The sequence below is a fragment of the Esox lucius genome, chromosome 22 (genome assembly GCF_011004845.1).
Source record: "Esox lucius isolate fEsoLuc1 chromosome 22, fEsoLuc1.pri, whole genome shotgun sequence".
In the NCBI taxonomy this organism is placed as follows: Eukaryota; Metazoa; Chordata; class Actinopteri; order Esociformes; family Esocidae; genus Esox; species Esox lucius.
In genome coordinates this window covers 927,538-953,095 of record NC_047590.1, presented here as the reverse complement: position 1 = coordinate 953,095, position 25,558 = coordinate 927,538, and the positions used below count along the sequence as shown (strand labels likewise).

General features: G+C 42.5%; 1 protein-coding gene across 5 annotated transcripts in view; it reads left to right on the top strand.

Annotated features, from left to right (window-relative positions):
- Positions 1 to 2,737: 2,737 nt before the first annotated feature.
- LOC105020099 (protocadherin-9) overlaps positions 2,738 to 25,558 on the top strand; it is a 322,579-nt gene continuing 299,758 nt past the window's right edge. For all 5 annotated transcript variants that reach the window (XM_020042472.2, XM_010886801.4, XM_020042474.2 and 2 more), the window contains exons 1-2: positions 2,738 to 3,559; positions 4,151 to 7,339. In XM_020042472.2, the coding sequence (XP_019898031.1) occupies positions 4,304 to 7,339 (3,036 nt within the window). In that variant the 5' untranslated portion in view covers positions 2,738 to 3,559; positions 4,151 to 4,303. The remainder of the gene's footprint in view (positions 3,560 to 4,150; positions 7,340 to 25,558) is intronic.

The window sequence follows — 25,558 nt, the reverse complement described above, 5'->3', positions numbered from 1 at the left end:
CAGGTGAACATATGGTAAACTCCCTGTGGGACAGGGCTGTGGACCACACACACACACACACACACACACACAGACACACACACACAACAATTTGATATTGACATGTGATATTGAACCTTCACTTGTCATACATCAATATGGCTAAAACTTTCAGAACACTTTCTTAAACGAAGGAGCAGCTAACGAATGACATGCAAAGTCTGATCATAAATTGAATCATACAATGAATTACTGGATGTAGAAAGATGTGATTATTATGGGTGCTGACAGGAGAGCCTCCTATATTGATCATACTGAATCTTCTAAAGCAAAAGGCCTATTATGAAGCCAATAATTTAATGAAATAACCCTTGAGGCAGATTTTTTTCTATAATTTTTGATCTTGTAATGGCCCCATGCAGACCCCTGTGCTAGATATTTGCCCATATGAGACTATGCAGGGGTAGAGAGAATTGAGAATAGAATAACATGAGGTGACAGGATATAAAGACAGCAGGGGTCAAAGGGCATGGCGGAGACGGGTGGGGTTGTGATATCAAGTAGATCAACCATGTCATCATCTTATCTCAATTTTCCACATGAGAATGCCGACCGCCCTCCACACACCCACACCAATCCCCCACCACCTCCCCACATGTGTCCCGGTGACTCCCAGAGTGAGAGGTCTTCGGGCAGCTTGACTATCTCTGGCGCTCCCTGGTAGGCAGCCAGCAGACTGGAAGCTGAAGTGACAGATCATCTCTCGACTGCTCCCTCACAGCCAGAGATGGAGGGATGGAGAGGAGAAAGGATGGAGAGGAGGAGAGGGAGAGGAGGAGAGGGAGAGGTCACAAGTTTGGGCTTTGCTAATGGACTTCTGGCCCACAGGACACGTGCACACTCCTGTGGAAGAGCAAGCCGCTCCCAGGAGGACCAAGCTCTGTTCTGTTCGGTGCTGTTCTCACCTCACTCAACTAGCTACTATGAAACACGACAGCAATCAGCCATCCTCCTTTCATCACCCCCTCCACTTTCCTCTGGAACCAAGAACCCTGAGTCTCTTCCTCTTTGTCCTTCATTATCTATCTGGATCCCTCTTTGTGTCTGTCTTTCTTTGTCTGTCTCGATTCTATCTCCCTTTCTCTTTTTCTCTGTCTTTCAGTCTTTCTGTCACTTTTTGTCTCTCTGTCGTAGAGTTGGCCTTTAGATCTTTGCTGTTTAGTAATGATGCTTAATGTTTCCACTAAACATGTTTGAAAATAGTGTCTCTTGTCGTCTGTCCATCCCCACCTCCCTCTCTCGTTTTATTGCCTCTTTCTCTTCCTCTACCTGCATTATCCTATATATTTCTCTCTGTCTTCCTCACTCACTCTCTTTACCTTTATGATAATGATAATGTTCTAAAGCGTTTCCATACCTAGTTCATGAGAGACCCAGTTATTGTTCCAAGGTCAAATGGTCATGTGTGGTATACATGTCCCTCTGTTTATATGTGTTAAGAGGGAGGAGAGAAACCTGAATTGAGAACAAAGTAGGGTTTGATTAGGGACATAATTTACCTGAAACATTATGAAATATTAATAAAATATTACAATAGGTGTGTTAAGCACAGTTCCATGGTCATGATCTCATCAGGCATTTCACCACATTGCCCTCGAGATGGTGCTGTTTACCATAACACACACAGCCAGTAACTCGTGATGTCCTGGAGACCAAGACTACTAATGTTGGAACTGCTACAAGACCGCATCCAACACAGAGACTCTCTCCCGCTATCGCTCTCTCTCTCTTTCTCTCTCTCTCTCTCTCTCTCTCTTTCAGGCTCAGATTAGAGAAACTCGGAAGGATGCAAAATACGAGCTGGAAAGAGCTAACTGCAATCAAATTCAGGAATGACAAGTCGTAAATCAATATTTGTAACACCTTCAGACCGTCGCCTTCTCCTTGAATAGCCTATTTATTTCTCACATAGAAAGTAGAATAGATGCAGGATTTGTTTCTGTTAGAAGAGACATCAGGGAAATTGGAATTGTTAAATGTAATACGGTATCAGGGATGTATTGATTAAATCCGTGCTAGCCTAATATCCCGACAGGGTTTTCTAAGGCACTAGGCTAATATACCCCAGGTGCACAAGGCATTTACGCATCAGCCATTATCATTGTGATAATTTCTCACTGACAAATGCCCTGACCCAATTCCCTAGAGGCCCTGTATTTCTAATGACTTAATAACCGCCTACAATAATAACGTCAATGGATCAGTGATCTGTCCAAAATTCACTTTATAATGCCTTCAGCGCGCTATTTCATTAAGTGGATTTTAACTCCTGTGGCCATATATTCCACTAGTGAGTCTGTGTGCAGTAACTGACAAATATATCTACAAGCTTTCTCTCCTCGGTTTCTTGTTTTACTATTATTTCCCCAAATAGAAGAAACATTGCTATAAGCCCCAAATTCAGCCGATATCAACCGGAAAGTCTTGACATATTAATATAGGGTGGCGCAGAGATTGCCTCTGTATCAGTCGACTCGAGCCCGGGGCATCTCCGCAGCCTGCAGCATCTCACCAAGCGTTTCATCAGACTCCGGTAGGTGCGCGATACATTTAACCGACATCCGTCTCGACCAATCAGATTTATGTTCGAACCATCAACGAAATTGTAATAGAGAGGGTAACCAATGACCGAGGTCGGGGCGTCGACGTGGTTTACCTCACTCCCCTATGGGCTTATTCGGAGTAAGTGCCAGATATTCAGTTCTAGGAGGAGAGTGCGAGTGTAAACAGTGCACACCACTTCACACATACATGGGATTGAATGGACTTGATACCGGCTATCATGGATCCATTGAAATATATTTCAAGACAGTGAATATATTTTTTTATTCGTCTTTTTCGCGTTTATTTTAATTTTATTTTTACTACAATCGGAGGCGCAATATTAAATGGACAACCTCAGTAAACTTGACACATGTTTGGACCAGCAAGCCGTGTGCAGCACACTATCAGCGGGCGTTATAAGCTGAACAGGTAGCAAGCGAACCTGACTAAAGCTGCCAAAAGCTACCACCGGCAAATTACGACTAATAGGAGCTACTGGTAATGCGGAATGACTTCATGGGACTCGTGGGTTCTTCGGAACCGCTGCGCGCCAATGATCAGCTGATTTTTTTAAAGAGAATCATCAACGACAACCGCAGTCCACAATATATCGCAGATTGAAAGCGGCATCAACGCTTCATCTAAAGTTAAAAGCCTAGAACGAACTGTTAAACGCTTGTAAATGTAATAATTTTAGTGTTGCTCCCCAGCTCGCGCAGTTGTTTTCTTCACAACTCAACTGCAATTCGCCCAATGGAAAGACAAATCATTGCGCTTCACAGAAGACTTACAGAAATCTAAAGACTTGTATTGAAGCGGATGTCTTAACACCGGAGTAAAACCAGCATGTCCCTGCTCTGAATAGGATTTGTATCGAATAAGAGGTCTCTACAAAGCACAAACCAAATGTTTGGCATCAGAAGGACACGCATTCCAATTCTCGTATGTGCTAAAGGGGATTTTCTTTTGGATAACGGTAAGGACAATCAAAAATCCTATTATTTTATAAATGCGAATTCCAGTTACATCAGTTAAATAGCGGTTAAATGCATCCTTTGAAATTCAAATACATTGACCTATTCTATCCAATTTATTCTACATCTTGTTAATCACAATAATTTAAGCGTAATGGATCTCTGACGCTGCTCTCAGAAGTTAGAACGGTGAAGTGCGGCGTTGAAGGAGTCGTTACGGGCATAATGTGTAATGTCTGGGAGACGGGGGCTAAGTCACAGACTTGAATGGCTGCTTGAATGGTTGCTGCAGTATTATCTTATCCTAAGGGCTTCTAGATGTAACGGAATTAATTGTCATGGAGCCAAAGAAGAGAGGAGATGGGTAACGGATTAGAAAAATTACATTCATTGAAGTCAGGTTATTGTTAATTAATTAATCAAGGACACTGCCATGCGTTGTTTTCTTTTGAAGAACATCAACATTTGATATTCTCACAGTTAGGCTAATCTTACAAAACACTGAAAATGTTGGAGTGATATGCTAGTAGATGATTACATTTTATACTTATATCTTGATTCTATAGAATTATAATTCTGTTTTCCATCTGTAGGACTGTCCGTGGACACTGTCCTTTCTCACATGGAAGATTTCACCAATCCCTCACTGTGACATTCAACACTGAATGCGGAGGAGAGGAAAAAGAAGTGCTTGAATACCAAATTGAATATTTGAAAACTACAACCATAATACAAGCATTGAAGCCATGGATCTAAGAGACTTCTACCTACTGGCTGCCCTGATAGCCTGCTTTTGGATGGACCCGTCTACAGCTCAGGAGCTCATCTACCCCATCAGAGAGGAGTTGCAGGAAAATGTTCTGATTGGAAACATACCAAAGGACCTGAATATCTCTCATATGAATGCTGCGACAGGAACCAGCGCCAACCTGGTCTACAGACTGGTATCTAAAGCGGGCGACAACCCGCTGCTCAGAGTGTTGAGCAGTACGGGGGAGATATTCACCACCTCCAACCGCATCGACAGAGAGAAGCTGTGCCCCGGTCCCTCGTTTGAGGAGAGCGAGTGCTCCTTTGAGATCGAGGTGGTGATTTTACCCAACGACTATTTCAGACTGATCAAGATTAAAATAGTTGTTAAGGACACCAACGACAACGCTCCCATGTTCCCATCCCCTGTCATAAACATCTCCATCCCGGAGAACACACTTATCAACAGCCGCTTCGCCATCCCCTCCGCCACCGACCCAGACACCGGCCCCAATAGTGTTCACAAGTACGAGCTGGTGAATGGGCAGAGCGCCTTTGGGCTGGACATCGTGGAGACGCCCGAGGGAGAGAAGTGGCCGCAGCTCATCGTTCAGCAGAACCTGGACCGGGAGCAGAAAGACACGTATGTCATGAAGATCAAGGTGGAGGATGGGGGGGCGCCGCAGAAATCCAGCACCGCCATCCTACAAGTCACGGTCACAGACGTCAACGACAACAAGCCGGTTTTCAGGGAAAGCCAGATGGAGGTCCACATACCCGAGAACTCCCCCATAGGGACCTCAGTGGTCCAACTGCAGGCTACGGATGCAGACGTCGGGGCAAACGCAGAAATCAAATATATGTTTGGGACACAGGTGTCCCCGGCAACCAAGAGGCTCTTTGCTTTGAATGGCACCAGTGGCCTTATAACCGTTCAGAGGCCCCTGGACAGGGAAGAGACAGCCATACACAAGCTGTCTGTGTTGGCCAGTGATGGCAGCTCCAGCCCAGCCAGAGCCACCATAACCATAAATGTGACGGATGTGAACGACAATCCACCAAACATTGATCTGAGGTACATCATCAGTCCCATAAATGGCACTGTGTTTCTCTCTGAGAAGGATCCGATAAACACCAAGATTGCTCTTATAACGGTGTCGGACAAGGACATGGACGTGAACGGCAAGGTCATTTGTTTCATCGAGAAAGATGTCCCTTTCCACCTCAAAGCGGTGTACGACAACCAGTATTTACTAGAGACGTCAGCATTGCTAGACTTCGAAGGGACCAAAGAGTACAACTTCAAAATCGTGGCCTCTGATTCTGGCAAGCCAAGCTTGAATCAGACTGCTTTGGTTAGGGTGAGGCTGGAGGATGAAAATGATAACCCACCCATCTTTAGTCAGCCAGTCATCGAGCTGGCCGTCATGGAAAACAATATACGCGACCTGTTTCTCACAACACTCAGCGCCACAGATGAGGACAGTGGGAAGAATGCAGAGATTGTGTATCAGCTGGGGCCTAATGCCTCCTTCTTTGATCTGGACCGTAAAACTGGTGTCCTCACAGCCTCCAGGGTGTTTGACCGCGAGGAGCAGGAACGTTTCGTCTTCACAGTAACAGCCAGAGACAACGGGACTCCTCCACTTCAGAGCCAGGCGGCTGTCATCGTGACGATTCTTGATGAAAATGATAACAATCCCAAGTTTACCCACAACCACTTCCAGTTCTTTGTGTCAGAGAATCTGCCAAAGTACAGCACTGTGGGGGTGATTACTGTCACAGACTCAGACGCGGGGGAAAATGCTGCCGTCACGCTGTCGATACTCAGTGACAATGAAAACTTCATCTTGGACCCGTATTCTGGGGTCATTAAGTCCAACATGTCCTTCGATCGCGAGCAGCAGAGCTCCTACACCTTTGACGTCCGGGCTGTGGATAGTGGGCGGCCGCCCTGTTCCTCCGCTGCTAAGGTGACCATCAACGTCATCGACGTGAATGACAACATCCCCATCGTCATCTATCCTCCGTCGAACACCTCCATCAAACTGGTCCCCCTCTCCTCCATCCCTGGATCGGTGGTGGCCGAGGTCTTTGCTGTGGACGGCGACACGGGCATGAACGCAGAGCTCAAGTACACCATAGTGAGCGGCAACAACAAGGGCCTGTTCCGGATCGACCCTGTGACAGGAAACATCACGTTGGAGGAGAAGCCTGCTCTGTCCGACATGGGGCTACATCGACTTGTGGTCAACATCAGCGACCTGGGCTACCCTAAGTCCCTTCACACCTTGGTGCTGGTGTTCCTGTACGTGAACGACACGGTCGGCAATGCTACCTTCATCCATGACCTCATCCGCCGCACAATGGAGACACCCCTGGACAGGAATATTGGGGAGAGCAGTGAAACCTACCAGAGCGGAGACTATCTAACCATCATGATCGCCATTGTTGCAGGTGCGATGGTGGTGATCGTGGTGATCTTCGTGACGGTGCTGGTTCGCTGCCGCCACGCCTCGCGGTTCAAAGCTGCCCAGCGGAAGAAACAGGGCGCCGAGTGGATGTCGCCCAACCAGGAGAACAAGCAGAACAAGAAGAAGAAGCGGAAGAAAAGGAAGTCGCCCAAGAGCTCCCTCTTGAACTTTGTCACCATCGAGGAGAACAAAGCAGATGACACAGCCCGCGAGCCAATCAACGGCACCATCAGCCTCCCGGCCGAGCTGGAGGAGCAGGGCATTGGCCGCTTTGATTGGAGCACGGCCCCCACCACCACCTTCAAACCCCCCAGCCCTGACCTGGCCCGACACTACAAGTCTGCCTCACCACAGTCGGCCTTCCACCTGAAAGCGGACACGCCGGTCTCTGTGAAGAAGCACCACGTCATTCAGGAGCTCCCCTTGGACAACACCTTCGTAGGGGGCTGTGATACCCTCTCCAAGAGGTCCTCCACCAGCTCTGACCACTTCAGTGCCTCTGAGTGCAGTTCCCAGGGAGGATTCAAGACTAAGGCACCCATTCACCCCACCAGACAGGTAAAAGATCACTTTTACTGGTCTATAAGTACTGCGTATAACTGCCCCGTCCAACAGTGCTGAAGAGTCAGTAATTTACACATTGTGGTTGGCTTGCACTTAAGTTACACTTAATCAACACTGATGAGATAATGGGGGAAATATGCCTACTATAAGTCCTGGCATTAGTTGTCTTGTACTTTTAAACCCCAAAAACAAAAAACAAACCTGATGATCTTCATGAATTAATGTATGACGTGTGATTAGCTACGGACTGAAAGCCCACGTGCCAATTATTCATCTCCTTTGGATCTCATACCTACAGACTCCTGTTATTAATCTGTTCAAAGATATTTAAAGGATATTTCAATCAAACATGTACCAAGTGGGCATCTGTCTTAAGCCCTGTCAGTTACTGCAGACGCATGACCTTTGATGGGTCTCAGAGGTTGAATGAGGTAGATGGTGTCTGCTTCCCAAATTTCACCCTGTTCTCTATGTAGTGCACTACTTTAGACCAGGGCCCATAGGGATTCTGTCAGTCAAAGTGCACTGTACAGGGATTAGTGTGCCATTTGCGACGCAGAGCTATATTGTAAAAAATGTACAGGATCATTTATATGGTACAAAGTTACAAAAATGCCTTCAAACGTTTGTGAAAGAAACATTTTTTTCTTGCCTATCTACTCAGCTCACCATATTGTAATAGTATTATAATATGGAAACACATCTATGGCACAAAACGAATAGAAAGCCAGTTTGCTTTCCCTCCTTAACGGAGTGTTCTAACGGCAACAGGAGAGTTGGTTCTTCTAAGAATCATTGGTATCATTTATCTTTATTTAAAAAAAATCCCCCATGGTCGTCTATGTGAGTTTGTATACATTCTTTTTTTCTTGTGTCTAGTGATGACAACAATAAAGAAGCAGCAGAATACCCTTGACTTAGTAATACCCAGGATATACTTCAAGTGACTGAAGTAATACTCCTAATCAAAACTGTAATAATTAAACTAATTCTGAGTGTATCAGGATAGGAATCACACCCAATCATCTGAGCTTAAACTGATTATATTCTCTTCTGCGGTGAAGCTGCGTCCTATCCAACTCGCACTGTGCGTGTGTCCATGACAGAACCTGATACACATCCAATTCAGAAAGGATTATCCTATAATGAGTAGTGAGATTCCAACCTAATCCACGATGTGTTTTATCAAAGCCTTATTAATTTTGTCTGCTAATAAACACAACAAGCTCTTCCTAGTCTAGTAGAACCGGAGAAGGCGAGTAACACACATGGAGGGAAAAGAAAAACCTAGGAAGAGTTTGGAAGGAGAAAGGGGAGAAGAGTGGAAACAGCACGCAGAGGAAGCTGAGAGTCGTGGAACAGATTTAGAGGAAAGGAATAGAGGGGGCTGTGGTGGGGGGTGGATGTGGGGGTGTTGGCCAGGGTTCATCACCTGAAGAGGGCACTGTTGCTCTGCTTGGCATTCGCTGGCAGTCGGCCAACCTGCAGCAGTACTGCTAAGGCATTGGGAGGTGGAGATGAGGGACTGGGGGGGCTGGGGGGCCAGGGGCTCCTCTCCTCGGTAAATACTCATGCCTAACGATGTGGTTAAATGCACAGGCACATTGATAGTTGCAGTCAAAGACGAATCTCTGATACAGTCTATCCCAAAGGTGGTGGTGGTGGGTGGGGGGGGGGTAGATAAGGGGACAGTGTGACCCTCGTTGACGCGTCACATCCACGGAGCAGTGCTTCGGAGGGTGTGTTTTCTGCTTCTCTGCAGCGTGAAAGAAGCACAGCAAACAAAAGATGCATTCAGGCCCGGTGTGCTGGTGTTTTCAGCAGTCTACATCTCCACAGTGCCAGGGAGGGGAGGATAGGGGTGGTGGGGGAGGTAGGAGGAGGTGGGGGAGGTAGGAGGAGGTGGAGGAGGTAGGGAGAAGCATTTTGCCTGCAGGCAACATCAGCGAGATACAAGAGCTACGACTGCTCTGTGAAGGAGCTCACACTCCCAGTCATCCTACAGTTCAATACTACATTCATGTTCATTAATGTTTTTCAGTTAAGTTCAATATCAGCTTCATGTTTTTATAAGTCATTATATATTTTTAAACGTGTTGATGCAGAGGAGTTGATGTCTATCTCCTTGTCAATGTACGGACCCGAGTCCTTGGGAAATGGTTAGATGAATGATCACCACAGACTCTAGGTAACATGTCTGTTTGGGTCTGTTGGACCCTGCTGAAAAGAAGTACACTAAATAGGGAGTAGGGTCCCTGGGAACTTCCACATTGGTTCTATTCTGTATCACTCTAGCTTTAATCGATAAAACACTCCATAAGAAATATTCAATTTTCATAATGTCATCTCTACTGCTCTAGGTTAAATTCAATACATCTATATTACTCTAGGTTAAATTCAATTCATATATAATACTCTAGGTTAAATTCAATACATATATAATACTCTAGGTTAAATTCAATACATATATAATACTCTAGGTTATATTCAATGTATCTATATTACTCTAGGTTAAATTCAATACATTTGTATTACTCTAGGTTAAAATCAATAGATTTATATTACTCCAGGCTAAATACACTACATCTATATTACTCCAGGTTAAATACACTGCATCTATAATACTCTAGGTTAAATACACTACATCTATATTACTCCAGGTTAAATACACTGCATCTATAATACTCTAGGTTAAATACACTACATCTGTATTACTGCATGTAAAACACGCAGCATCTGAAATCACTTTTCTTGGTAAAAAGTCACATCCAATTGTTTTAATATGAAAAACAGCCATATTTAAAGGGTAAAACACATTCCAAATTTAAAAGGTAAATCACATGCCATATTTAGAAGGTAAAACACATTTCATATTTAAAAGGGTGAAACACATGCCTTATTTAAATGGTAAAACATGCCATATTTAAAAGTTATAATCAATCAATCACTCTAGTGATTTACCTTTTAAAAGGTAAAACACATGACATATTTTCAAGGTAAATCACATGCCATATCTAAAAGGTAAATCAAATGTCATATTTAAAAGGTATATTACATGCCATATTTTCAAGGTAAAACAATACTACAATTACCTCCAATTCTGCAGGTAAAGCACAGCAGCTTTTATAGCTAACATATTTTATGTTTGTAAGCAATCTACACTAACTACACAATTATATTATAACATAATGACAACGACACAACAACTTTCCGGTAATACAACAACATTACAACAACATAACAGCAACACAAAAAATAACAACATAACAACACAACAACAACAACACAATAACCCATCCCTTCACAATATAGTACAGGGCAGTGCGCCAAACCGCACTCTGTCATTGTGTTATAGACACTGATTCTGAGCTGGGTTGTCTTGACCAATCATCCCTTTCCATTGTCCTGCTGGCCTGTCTCTCAACCCTGCCTTCTAATCGAACCCTCCTCCTTACGTAGTGCATTAGTTTGACCAGGACCCATAGTGTTCCGAGTACACTATGTAGGGAATAGAGTGTCATTTGGAACACAGATTCTTTATCTCCCCTTCTTTCTAAATGGCCCATTGGCATCACAATTACAGACTCTCTATCTAGTTAGTGATCACAGCCGCCAAAATAAAGGCTTGTTGGAATCAGCTTTCTAACAGATCCCTGTCTGCCTGACTGGGATAGGACGGCAATCTGGAGAATATTCTTCATCTTTTCATCTCCCCCCGGGGTCCTGTATTAGTGTAAACAACCATGGGAGAAGAACAAGGCCTGCGTCTCACATCGCACCACATCTGCAGTTTAGTGCACTAGAGTGAAGCGCAGCTGACAGCCTTGTGGTCTGAAGTAGGGCCCTAGCTAGGGGACAGGGGGTCCTGTGGGACACTGACCGTGCCCTAGTTACACTGGATGGTACAGAAACAACACAGCGCTCCAAGTGGACCACCTCCAGTTATCAGGAGGGCTATCTAAGTGGAGGCCGAGGGGCGAGAGTCGAGAGGGGGATGAGGGGTAAGAGGGGGGCGAGGGGTGAGAGTCAAGAGGGGGATGAGGGGGGCGAGGGGCGAGAGTCGAGAGGGGGATGAGGGGTAAGAGGGGGGCGATGGGAGAGAGTCGAGAGGGGGGCAGGGGGTGAAGGGGGGGTGAGGGGTGCGAGGGGAGAGAGAAGCGAGAGGGGGAGGAGGGGTAAGAGGGGGAGGAGGGGTAAGAGGGGGAGGAGGGGTAAGAGGGGGGATTGGGGCGAGGACGGGGTGGCAAGAGACATATTACAGACTGTTCAGCCATTGGTCAGTATTACAGACTGTTCAGCCATTGGCCAGTATTACAGACTGTTCAGCCATTGGCCAGTATTACAGACTGTTCAGCCATTGGCCAGTATTACAGACTGTTCAGCCATTGGCCCATTTTTAATCACAATGAGTTGGACAGGGGCTCTGCCATAGATCGGTGGTACTTGGGAAACACTGTGCATACAGGCCATTGATGTGGCCAAAGACTCTCATAAGACCTCATACCTCATCTGGCTCTGGTCTAAACCAGTGGAGATGTTTGACTGGAGGAGTCACCCTAGTTGTATATACTGATTAACACTATTTAGTTATATATACTGATTAACACTATTTAGTTATATATACTGATTAACACTATTTAGTTATATATACTGATTAACACTATTTAGTTATATATGCTGATTAACAATATTTAGTTATATATGCTGATTAACAATATTTAGTTATATATGCTGATTAACAATATTTAGTTATATTAGCTGATTAAAAATATTTAGTTATATTAGCTGATTAACAATATTTAGTTATATTAGCTGATTAACAACATTTAGTTATATTAGCTGATTAACAATATTTAGTTACATTAGCTGATTAACAATATTTAGTTATATTAGCTGATTAACTATTTATAGTAATATTTGTTGATTAATAATATTGAATTATTCTAATGTATTAACAATAGCTAGTTATATTACCTGATTAACAATATCTAGTTATAACATTGGATCATAATATCTAGTTATATTAATGGATTATAATATCTACTTTTATTAGTGGATCATAATATCTAGTTATATTAGTGGAATATAATATGTACTTATATAAGTGGACTGTGATATCTAGTTATATTAGTGGATTATAATATCTAGACATATTAGTGGACAATAATATCCAGCTATATTAGTGGATTATAATATCTAGGCATATTAGTGTTCATGTGTGGCTAAGTTGGTGAGAGTGATGCAGAGGTCCTGGGATCAAATATTGCAAGGAGCGCTAGCAAGGCGGAGGTCATGGGATCAATTCCCAACACGAATCACACACACACACACACACACTTTAACATTACCTATTAGTATTCAATTTAAGGCATCTGCTAAGTGGCGTATATATTATAATATGATTATATTATCCTGTATAGTAAATGAATCCTTGATGTTGTGTTGAAAGCCAAATCAGCTGGGGGAAGTGTAACAGCAACATCTTTATTACAGGACATAGTCAATAGGCCTGGCTGGGCCTCCATTTATTAGTCAGTCTGGGTATTGAATGCAACCTTAAACCCACAGAATATAAATAGTGTACAAGTGAAGTGGATCTTGGTCTGACCTCATTATGGAATCAATTCACAGGAAATCAGATACGTTTCTGTCTCTGTTTGTCTGTCTGTCTCTCTCTCTCTGTCTGTCTCTCCCTCTGTTTGTCTCTCTCTGTCTCTGTCTCTCCCTCTGTTTTTCTCAAGGTCTCTCTCTTTCTCTCTCTTCTGCTCCTTTTCTGTCTGTCTCTCACAGTGTCTCTGTCTCTTTCTTGTGCTTTGTCTCTGTTGCTGAAATTCGTGCCACAACAGGATGATTGAATGAAGATATGGCATTTTGTGTTGCCTGTCTGTCCATTACCTCCCATTGGTTCTTATAGAGTAAATCCAGTCAGGCTCTTACAGTGAAAACTTGTGGGTTACGACACAAAGCAGAGTCTGACTAGAATTACAATCATAGTGTCCTGCATGGTTTCCTGAAAGCTAAGGCCTACAAAGGAAACCACCTATACTCTGATTGGAGTGAATGTGGTTCTATAATAAATCACAGTCATCAATGGTCCTGCTCAAATAGGAGGGCTTTACGAGAAGTGCAAGGCTGTGGCCCATCTGAGCTTTCCTGTACTTCGACCACACTTCTGGGCTGAACCTGAGAACTGTTGCTCATCCTGTCCCCTATGAACCCAGGTCAAAAGTAGTGCACTGAAAAGGGAATATTGTGCCATTTGGGACACTGATCTCCTCATCTCATCCAGCGCTAGTAAATATATATATATATATATATATATATATATATATATATATATATGAAAGCAGGATCAGTAAATATATATATAAACAGGATCAGTAAATATATATATATATATATATATATATATATGAAAACAGGATCAGTATATATATATATAAACAGGATCAGTAAATATATATGTATGTAAACAGGATCAGTAAACATATATATAAACAGGATCAGTAAATATATATGTAAAACGGAGCATTCCATCTTGGATCAGCTGCAGGCTCCAGACAGACCACTGGAATACCACCACAGTGCCTTGGACCAGACATAGTGGAGAGATCTAAGAATCGAGTCTCAAATTGCAACGTATTCCCTATATAATGCACTGCTGCAGCCCCAAGCCCTGTGGAGCCATGTAGTGGAACATGGTGGCATTTGGGACACGGGCGACCATCCTCTTTCCACTCAGGTTCATTTGCTACATTAATAAGGGATTAATGGATGTGTGGCAAGGGGGCTCCCCTCCTCCCTCCCTCCCTCCCTCCCTCCCTCCCTCCCTCCCTCCCTCCCTCCCTCCCTCCCTCCCTCCCTCCCTCCCTCCCTCCCTCCCTCCTCCTCCTAAGGGTGGAGAGCCAACCGACTGGGGTGACGTTTGAAAAGATGAATGGACTTTGACAATGTTGTACCTGAGGGGATGTCTGTTACAGTATCTTCTGAGTTGTGCTGATTCAGAGAGGAATGAGAGATGAGAGGAGAGACTGAGGAGAGGAGAGAGGAGAGACAGGTGAGAGGAGAGACAGGTGTAAGGAGAGAGGAGAGACATGTACTGTAAGAGAGAGAAAGGCAGACTTTTCTTCCTGGGCAGGTTGTCTCTCACTCGGAGAGAATCTTTGTTGAGATATCACTGTCATTAGTGATCATATCTTTAGCTTATTTTTTGACTGACCGGATGACTGTCTGATTGACTGGCTGACCGGATGACTGTCTGATTGACTGACTGACATTTTGCATACTATACAATCTCTTGCTTTCTCATGTTGTAAGGAAAGTGGACATAGGTTGGCTTCCAGTGTCCTGTCTGGCTGTTTGTCTGTCTTTCTGCCTGTCTTGAGTTTTTGTGATTTTGTTCTGTCCAATTAAACGATACACATAAGAAGTGCAAAGCTTTTATAACAACTTGACATAGTAAAGATGACAACATCAGTCTGTCTGTCTGTTTGTCCTCCTGCATATTGATCACTTAAAGCTTTTGATTGTCTAAGGGTGAATACATACTCTCTGTGAATCCGGGCCTTGTTGTCTTGGTTGCCTAAAAGCTCAGTAACAACCATCTTAACAGTTATCTTTAGTAGCTGCGTTGTTTGGTTAATAATGTAACGCTTAACATTTCTTACACAACTACTAGTCATCCAGACATATCGTTAGTAAGGCTGCTGTTGTATTTGTTACAGGCAAGTGAAGGCAAATACGATGCCCTGAATGAAAACCATTAACAGATCAATATGGTAAACAGGCTTAATTTCATTCATAGTGAAGTGAATGAATGCTAAATCCCAGAATGCAAGGCGCTGTTTACATTATGTTAGACTGGGACAGTGCTGCTGAGTGCGATTATTTACTTTATGTTTCATGTTGTGTGACAACATATATGTAAGGACGATCCATGTCTGTGATTTAGAGTTGCGCAGCCAACTGACTGTCTAAATATAATATAGTACATTTGAATCCATAGGTTGTAATATCTCTCTATCCAGGGTGAGTATTGAGGATTTATTTGAATGTGGATGTAAGAGGATGAAAGCGAGACTAAGAGCAGCACTATTTTTCTTTTAGTTGTGTTTGTGTGGACATGTGTTCTAACCACACACTTATAAAAAAAAAAACACTTCGAGAACATTGTAACAACACTCTTAGAGAACGTTCTCACATGGTCTTACAACACACTTAGAGAATGTTCTCACATGGCCTAGCGACACAGTTAGAGAACGTTTTCACAAGGCCTAGCGACACAGTTAGAGAACGTTCTCACAAGGCCTAGCGACACAGTTAGAGAACGTTCTTCATATGTACTTGTTTGCTGGTCGTTGGCGATGCGTCTGGTCAATCATCATAATGTTGGGTTTCATCAAGACTGGGATTCAAAGCCCAGAGCTTATGACTGGTTCAGAGCTACAGTTATAACACCATCCACGGGCTCTGTTACAGTAATGACACAGTTATAACACCATCCACGGGCTCTGTTACAGTTATGACTCAGTTATAACACCATCCACGGGCTCTGTTTCAGTTATGACACATAACACCATCCACAGGCTCTGTTACAGTTATGACACATTTATAACACCATCCACGGGCTCTGTTACAGTTATGACACAGTTGTAACATTGCAAATTACCAGGAGAATATATTTTTTTTATTATCTTTATTCACATTTTCATCTTTATCAGCCTCTGGTGTTCTGCCAACCCCTGTAGGATGTGATTTAAATGCTGCGGACCCAGTCATGGGAACCAGCTGTCATATGGAGCCAACATACTTGAAGATAGACATCCAGTTTCATTAATGTATATCCATTGATTGTAGATCAGGAAGGTTCTGTCCAATATCCCCCACATTTCATGTCTTGTGCAACTCGATTTTATCGTGTAGAGGTGTGTGTCTGTATGTGTGTCCTTGTGTGTGTCTGTGTGTTTCTTGCTTTCGTATTTGCGTGCATGTCCATCACTTTTGGATGGCAGCCCATTTGCCTGACAAGCCAGCAAAGTCAGCGTCATCAATCTTGATGTCATTTCACAAAGCAAATTGATTGATAATGGTGCTTTGGGGATCGGCTCTCTGAAATAAAAAGAACCAAACAAAACCAAAAGTCACACTTTGTGTCTGCTGACTGTCAATCATTTCTTCATTCATTTCATGTTTTTCCTAAATTCCACCTTGTCCATTTGAATGGCCATGTTGCCAAGACACTAAGTTATTGTACACAACTAAGTAGATCACGGCAGACATTTGTTCCATGGTATTTTAACACTTCATGATTAAGGACCAGAAGCTAACAATGGCCTGAAAAACACGTTTCTGTACTAAGTCATCACAAATCATACAGATCAGAATGCATTCAATTAAAATCAGCCTTTTCTTTCTTTCTGTTAATGGAAGAGACTGGAGTAGAGGGTGGAAGAAAATGTTTCTTGACTGCTGCTGCTTCTTTATGGAAATAGTGGGACATTAATGAGACTTTAGATGATGATGATGATGGTAATGATGATGCACCTCACCATACTTCCCTTACCACCCAATCTCCATCCTAACCCGACTCCCCCTCTCTTCCCCAGACCCTCACCCAACCTCACCCAACCTCACCTCTCCATTTCATGTCCAAGTCTGTGTCAGTTCATTGATGTGAAAACATTGGAAAATCTGACCACTAGTGTGTGGTCACTATCTGCTGATGGTTTATACACTGTGGTTTAAAAAATGTCTTCGTTTTTCAAAAGAGAGCATCTGCCTTTCCCTTCAGTGAGTCAGTTTCCCCCTTTAACCCTAACCCAGGTTGTTGGAACAAGGGGAGGGGTTAACCCTAACCCAGGTTGTCGGAACAAGGGGAGGGGTTAACCCTAACCCAGGTTGTCGGAACAAGGGGAGGGGTTAACCCTAACCCAGGTTGTCGGAACAAGGGGAGGGGTTAACCCTAACCCAGGTTGTCGGAACAAGGGGAGGGGTTAACCCTAACCCAGGTTGTCGGAACAAGGGGAGGGGTTAACCCTAACCCAGGTTGTCGGAACAAGGGGAGGGGTTAACCCTAACCCAGGTTGTCGGAAGAAGGGGGAGGGGTTAACCCTAACCCAGGTTGTCGGAACAAGGGGAGGGATTAAAGCACCATTTTATCTGTTGACAAAAAAAGACGTGATGTCATCACTCTGGCACTAAGTGGTTTGGCCATTAGCATCCTAAATAGCAGCCTAACACAGGACAGGGAATAAGGTGCTATTTGAGCTTCCACCTTTACAACTGAGAAGCCCAACCACCCAGCTAGACCCGCCCCCCAATATTCCCATAACTCCCACCCCTAGTGTTCCATGTATAACCCCTCCCCTAGTATTCCCTTTATACCCTCATCTCCACCCCTAATATTCATTTTATACCCTCAGCCCCACCCCTAGTATTCCCTTTATACCCTCAGCCCCACCCCTAGTATTCCCTTTATACCGTCAGCCCCACCCCCTAATATTCCCTTTATACCGTCAGCCCCACCCCCTAATATTCCCTTTATACCGTCAGCCCCACCCCCTAATATTCCCTTTATACCGTCAGCCCCACCCCCTAATATTCCCTTTATACCCTCAGCCCCACCCCCTAGTATTCCCTTTATACCCTCAGCCCCACCCCTAGTATTCCCTTTATACCGTCAGCCCCACCCCCTAATATTCCCTTTATACCGTCAGCCCCACCCCCTAATATTCCCTTTATACCCTCAGCCCCCCCCCATAGTTTTCCCTTTATACCCTGAGCCCCACCCCCTAGTATTCCCTTTATACCCTCAGCCCCACCCCCTAGTATTCTCTTTATATCTCCACCCCCCAGGATTCCCCTCATATATGTGACTCCGTTTGATTGCTCTGCCATTGGCTCCATACCTCAGCGCTCATGTACCTACTGTATAGCGACATTAAATGTGATTCATGCTATTGTATATAAGATATGTTTTATGTAAATTGATCTCCTGGTAATCTTGCCTAATGTGCTGTGTTAAACAACAATGGACCTGTTATTTTACTTAATTTTCTCTGCTCTGTTTATTTTATTTATTGTTTTGATTGTTGTAAAGTAATGCTACAGTAATTATCATCTGTAGGGCTCAGTCCCATTGCATCCACAGTGATTTCTGAAAGCATTGTCTGACCAGTGCTATTATTATCTACTTTATAATTTCATAATAAATGTTTCAAAGAGATACTTTCTTGTTTTTGATTCTATTTGTTAAATGTTATAAAGTATACAGTCTTTAGAAAACACATGTCCCTACCTGGCCTAGTAGACAAATATTAAGCACCTTTCAAGATTTATTGTCAAGACATCCTCAAAGTGTATATTTTAAAACCATATGAAATCCAGAATCCATTTGACATCCTCAAATCATATGACATTCTCAATAAATAGGACATCCTTAATCCATGAGACATCCTTATTTCATATGATATCCTCAAATCATATGATATCTTCAATAAGACATCCTTAATCCATGTGACATTCTTATTCCATATGACATCCTCACTCATTTGATGTCCTCAATCCACAGGACATCCTCAATCAATATGACAACTTTAATTCATATGACATCCTCAAACCAATATAGCTTTGATCCATGTGACATCCTCAATGACATACACCTATTTTAGTCATACTGATTAAGTGTTCTATGGTTTGAAGATGTCAGTGAACATACAAAGGTGCTTATTTAGTGAACTGAACACTGACTGAGGCTCAAATAACATCCTAATCCCTATGAAGTGCAGCACTTCTAGCTGGAATCTAATGGGCCTCAGTGGACCACCTAGAGAACATAAATGCCTTTGGGTATTACATGTCAGACACTCTGGGACCAGACTATAACATTGGTTATGGATCATCTTAATGGACTATAACATTGGTTGTGGATGAGTCTTGTGAATGCTAGCATGGAGCCAAACTCAAGCCAAAAGGAAGGTTTATCAAACAGCTCCACTGATCTGCTTCATCAAGCCATTCTGATTTTAGTGGCTCATTCTACACAAGCAAACTTACTACTGAACAAGGTGAGTCTGAATGCCCCAACACTGGACCCATTCAGGGGGTGCTGTCTGCTCTTCTACTACCACAACAGACAAGAGGGGAGACAGAGGAGGGGAGACAGAAGAGAGGAAACAGAGGAGGGGAGACAGGGGAGAGGAGACAGAGGAGAGGAGACAGAGGAGAGGAACCAGAAAGAAGGATAGAGAGAGGAGGAGTGAGGAAACAGAGAAGAGTGGAGGAGGGGGTAATGGTGGAGGAGCAGAAAGAAGAAAGGACTGCAAAGCAAACTTCTCTGTAAAGTAGATCTACCACCTCTAATCCATCACTCCATTTGTGGCTAGCAGAGCTTTGTCTGCATCTGACTTTAGAAAAGAGAGAGAAAAAGTGGAGTATGAATATATAAATATATTAAAGCTTTAGAGGTTGACCTCTTACTATGGTCACTTTCAGAAATATGCTTGCTGCTCCCTAACTGGTATATGAAACCAACGTAAGTCAGACCAAATCTACAGTCCTTTAGCAGCCCTGCATTCAGAAGCTATTAGATATTTCATTGTGACGTTACATTCACCAGATGTGCTGCATAACAAAACAAACTGTTAGTCTTATTACACTGGAGAAAAGAAGCAAACCAGATTTCTGTTGGCAGTCCCTGAGCAGGTGAACATTCAGTACAAACAAGATAAACATTAAAAACAAATAATTTCAAATATTTTGTCTGGGCTTGGTTGAGCTCGCCTGCCGCAATGGAACAAACCAACCATCACAAACCTGGTCTGCCGACAGAGGATGCTGACTAGAGCAAATACTCAAAGCATTTTGAAGATTTAAAAATGTATTTGAAAACAAGTCTGAGTCAGTCACATTCCTTCCTCTTTAAAAAGGTATTCTGCAGCCTCTCCTCTGTGTGCAGGTTGGCAGGACAAGATATCACAGGGATTCTTTATCTCCCATCCATTCCATGTTGCTAGGGGTTACTGTGGTTCCACAGTCCCAGGTGGGATGTAAAGATTCTGTGTCCTTTCCTGTTCCTGGCATGCCATTCTGTTATCACTAAATAAGACTAGACTATGTTTAATCAAGTTATATTGACATCTTCTATTTCCAGGGGACACAATCTAACATTTCCAGCTTTCTGACCTATCATGTTAGATGTGTTCAGGGAATTGCCTCCCGTCAGCAAAATGTTACCCTTCACTGTTGACTTTCAGAAGATTAAAACATTTTGGGGGGGAATTTCATAATTTTCTTCCACCACTGTAATAAAAATAATAGCCAACCATGTTGAACTGCAGAATAAGAAAGTAATAAGGACTTCCATTTGTCAATTTGTCTGATTAGTATTACACTGTACCAGTTGGTTCTACTGAATTGATAGTTAACTGTACCAGTTGGTTCTACTGAATTGATAGTTAACTGTACCAGTTGGTTCTACTGTACTGATAGTTCACTGTACCAGCTGGTTTTACTGTACTGATAGTTCACTCTGTACCAGCTGGTTTTACTGTACTGATAGTTCACTCTGTACCAGCTGGTTTTACTGTACTGATAGTTCACTGTACCAGTTAGTTTCACTATATGGACAGTCCCCATATCCGGGGTGGTTTTGTGGTACTGATACCAGACATTGGGGGAGGGCACATTTAATATTTTTTGCAACAAAAATGTTTTTATTGGAGGGAACCAATTTACCAGGTTCTAACAGGTGGAGGACCATAACCCTCACCCCATGCTCCTATGCCCTTAAACCAAGGATGCATCCTACATTAAATTATATCAAATAGTCAATGCAGACATAGTGAATAGTTTCCTATTCTCTCAAAAGGACGATTCGAATCTGTCTAGAACAGGTCGTCCTCAAAAGCTGAGTATTTTGGGGAGAAGGACACTAATCAGGGCGTTACTCTGAAGGAGTTACAGTCTTCCACTGCTGAGCTGGAAGACACATTGTGTTCTTTATGGGAGAGTGGCAGATAGAAAACAACTCAAATCAAGTCTCAGCTAGAGTATGCCAGAAGGCATGTTAGTGGCTAAGACCAATTAGTAGTAGATTATATTGTCTCCTGAGACCAAAATACAGCTTTTTGACCTTAACACTATGCGCTATGTTTGGTGCAAGTCTAACACTGCAAATCATCTTTAGAACCAAATCCCTAATGTGAATCATGGTGGCGGGAGCATCATGCAATGGTGATGCTTCTCTGCATCAATCCAATTTAGAATAAGAGGAAATACTTCACAATTGCTGTTCACCAAATGTCCCCATCCACCTTGACATAGCTTGAGCAATTTTGCAAAGAAAACCGGACAAAAATTGCTTTGTTCAGATAGAGCCTTTTACAAATGGACTCATGGCTGGAAATTGCTGCCAAAGATGTCTATACCATGTAGGCTGAATACTTATGCAATCAATTATTTTAATTTTGTATTCGTAAATAATATTTAACAATCTGTAGATTTGAAGTAATGGACCTGTTTGTATTGATCAAAAAATGTAATCAATTTTGATTTCAAGCAACACAACAACCTGTTGAACAATCAAAGGTGGGTGAATACTTTTGAGGGCCACTCAAACACATGGAGATACAGTAATCTTCTGGTTGGATTCATACATATTTACCTGGAGCCTGGGTCATACTGTCATTTCTGTTTGATGATGTATGTTGTTTGTTAGCATGGAGGCAGAGAGGGACAAAGAAGAGTAGAGAGAAAGTCCTTTCAATTGAAAGAGAAAACGGAGTGTCTGTGGGGCTGGTAGATAGATATAGAAACAGCAAAGAGAGAAAACAGAGGACTTGAGTCTTGGTTGAAGTGTAGATGGCTTTCTGTGTGGAGGATGCTAAACTCATGATAAAACAGACAGAAATGTTTGCTATCTAAACGGAAACACTAAATGTGATTGCCTTTAAATAAGACGCATTCATCCTAACCCATAACCTTGCCCTATCACAGTTGGCAAGGTTGCCCTAAATCTAACACTAAATATGTAACTTTCATAATGGGGACGGGACAATTTCCTTATTAGTCAACTCTCTCTGATTTAACCACAGCTTGGGGAAATGTCTGTGATTGTTTTGTAGTTAAGTCAGAAACACACACACACTCAAACCTGCTCCCTCTGCTCAGTAGTCAGTGAGACTCCCTGGAGAAAGCAGCTGTAATCATGCAAGATGCATCCTGGTGTCGTTTTATGTGACAGTTATTTACACTGCAGTTACAACTAGACTGTGATTCAGTGGGCAATGTGGAATAATAACAAAGTATTCAGTGTAATGTGATTATGTAATTGATAGCACATAGTATTATGTTTTATGTCACTTGGTAATAATAGCTGTACTATACTAGCATTATATTTTATGTCACAGTGTGATAATATAGTATTATGTTTTATGTCACTATGTAACACAAAAAGTTTCAGTTGGACTTTTTCAATATTAATGATGTGAAATAATAAAGAGAAAGAAAGAGAAACAGTACTAGTTTGTTGAGGTGTAGAAAGGACATGCTAATAAGGAATGGTTAGTGAGTGATCGTGATTCAGGGGAAGGATACGTGTGTGTACGAGTGCCTGCAAGTGTTTGGGAAGACATCGCATTAACACAGAACGATTTTTAATGCAATAAACGAATAACTATCTGTGTTTTGCAAAAACGAATCTGCTTTGTATTTCTGTTCGGTGGTATTTAAAAGAATTGTCTCAGTTTAGGGTTGCAACTAAGTATCTTGATAATCGATTAAAACAAACGTTTTAAGTGTTTTCCTCATTTTGCACAATGACCTATTCTAAACAAGAAAGCAGTTATTTTAATTTTAGAATGTATCCACAATTACACAGCATGCATAATTAACCTGTAAAAACGGAATGGGGAAGGATTTCCTTCAAAGTTTCTACTGCGAGGAAATATGAATTTGCCAACTCCGACACTCATCTCTTTATCCTTGAGTAAGAGTAATGCTTTGAGGTAACTGGCGTGGTTTCACTATAAAACAATTGCACCTGCACACGCAGACAACAGATTTGATGGTGATAACGTTACATTAATGCACATTTCGACCATGTATTCAAGATGAATGATGTCTCTCTTCGAAACACAACTCACACCACGAGCCTAACAAAACGGCTTCTCTGAAAAGCAGACGATGGCACACTTGCTTTGAATGAAAGTATCGTGCTGAGTCCTTTTCAGCCTGTCGTCATGGCTCCAGTGTTCTGTAAGGCGTGCATGCATCCCTGAGGTGCTCCCGTGCCACGAGGTCAGGCGTATTTTTCCGAAGATGTAGTTTATTAAGTAAAATGTAAAATGCTGTCTTTCCATGTCTTTCCACTTTTTAAAAACGTTTTTCATCCCACATAAACCCAATTGGGACGGTTTGTTGTACCCGGAGGAAAATATAGGGGAGGGTCATGTTTTTTTATTTTTGGTTTTCATATTTTTAATATGTAGGCGGCCAAGGGTCATGTAATTTGCAAACGATGAGATTACAATGTTTTTTTAGGGTTTTACAATTAGTTGTTTATATCTCAGCATGTGCCGGACCATGCCTGCCCCTGATATTTGACTGGATAGTCTGTTCAGGTTTGGAGAGACAGAGCGCTAAATTGTACAGTTGAGACCAAAGCGCACGTCTCTATCCAGACCCTATTTCCACAACGCCTGGCATGGGAGCCATATTTTGAATTGCTGCACCCCCAGTTTTGTTACTACATAAACGCCACTATGGCTAACCCTGTGCGGAGTTTGTAGTTAAAGACTAATGTGAAGGAGATTTCTCTTCAGCGTAATTTTTGTGACTCCAAGGCTGACGCAAACGACGTGACGTAGCCTACACAATGTTGCCTGCTAATAAAGAGTGCGCGTGTGTAGGTCCAATGTGTGGTGGTGCTGTAATGTGAGCTATTACTGTAGGTCGCGTGGGAAATAAAGACTACAGGCGATTTGAAGCTCTCCAGTGTAGAGCTTCGTAAATGAATGGAGAATGCTGCCATGTGGAAATGTTTTCTTGTAGGCCTAGTTTTGACTGATCATGTAACATGAGATTTTAAAGAATGACAGCAAGAAAACTGACATCTCTCCACCACTAACTTGACAGACGATGCTAAGGCCGCCTCGCAACAGCAGCAAATACCCAGCGTCAGCAAAGCAAGGCTGTTTCTTTCCCACAACAAAGTAAATCTGGGATCATAGTCATTTGTGTCGGTTTTTGAGAGAAGATGTCCAGCCATTTAACACAGTTCAGTTGAGTGAAGCTGGAAGACACATGGACCTAAGGATTTGACTTAACTGTTAACGGCGACTGTAATGTTATGATAGTTAAAGCGGTCGGGCAGACCGAACGATCTGCTACGAAAGGTAGGCCCAAGACTGGCTTTTTATTAACGTACTGCGAGTGTGGTTGCTGTTCCCAAATATAACTTTTTTCTTTTTACAAATTGTTAACACCTTTAGACAATGAGACTGAGCTTGTTTATATCCTACTGACAAGTCTCGTGTGGCCTATATCCGTGTCCAAATGTTGTTCGTTATAGGCATGGATATTAATACGAGTTTGGGGACGCCAGCACAAACAATATGTTTGGATATTTAGTGGTATTGGTTCAGAACATTAATGAGAACAATTTTCCCATTACCAAACATTATTTAGATGGTAACAGGTTTGGATGTTGTAACCAACGCAAAGTAATCCATGGGGCATCACGTTGACATTTGATCAGCTGTGAATTTGATCACATTTCATCATAACCTTAAGTCACGTGTGTTACTTCTGAAAATTCAGTGCAAATTCGATGCAAAAACTAACCTCAGAGCCTTGCAGTTAGTCCTCTCGCCTTTAGTATTTCTTCTGGCATCTACAAATTATGCATTCATGTTAATTATAACATGATTTTTTTTTACCAGTGGTCAGTGAGGGTCACGTGAAAATGTTTTTCGCTTAAGAGAGGGCCATCCATTTTCATTTCAGAGATATCGCTAATTATAAATAACGTCGTTCCTAATCATAATAAAATTTGTTGCCAGCTATTTTTCATTATCGAGGTAATCAACACTGTCAGTTAGTTTTTGCAGCCCTACCTCAGATGCACTTCCCCACTCTGAGGCGAAAACTTCTCATTAGACCAATTACATCCCTGTATTCATAAACAAGTGTGATATCATTAGACCAGAGAAATCC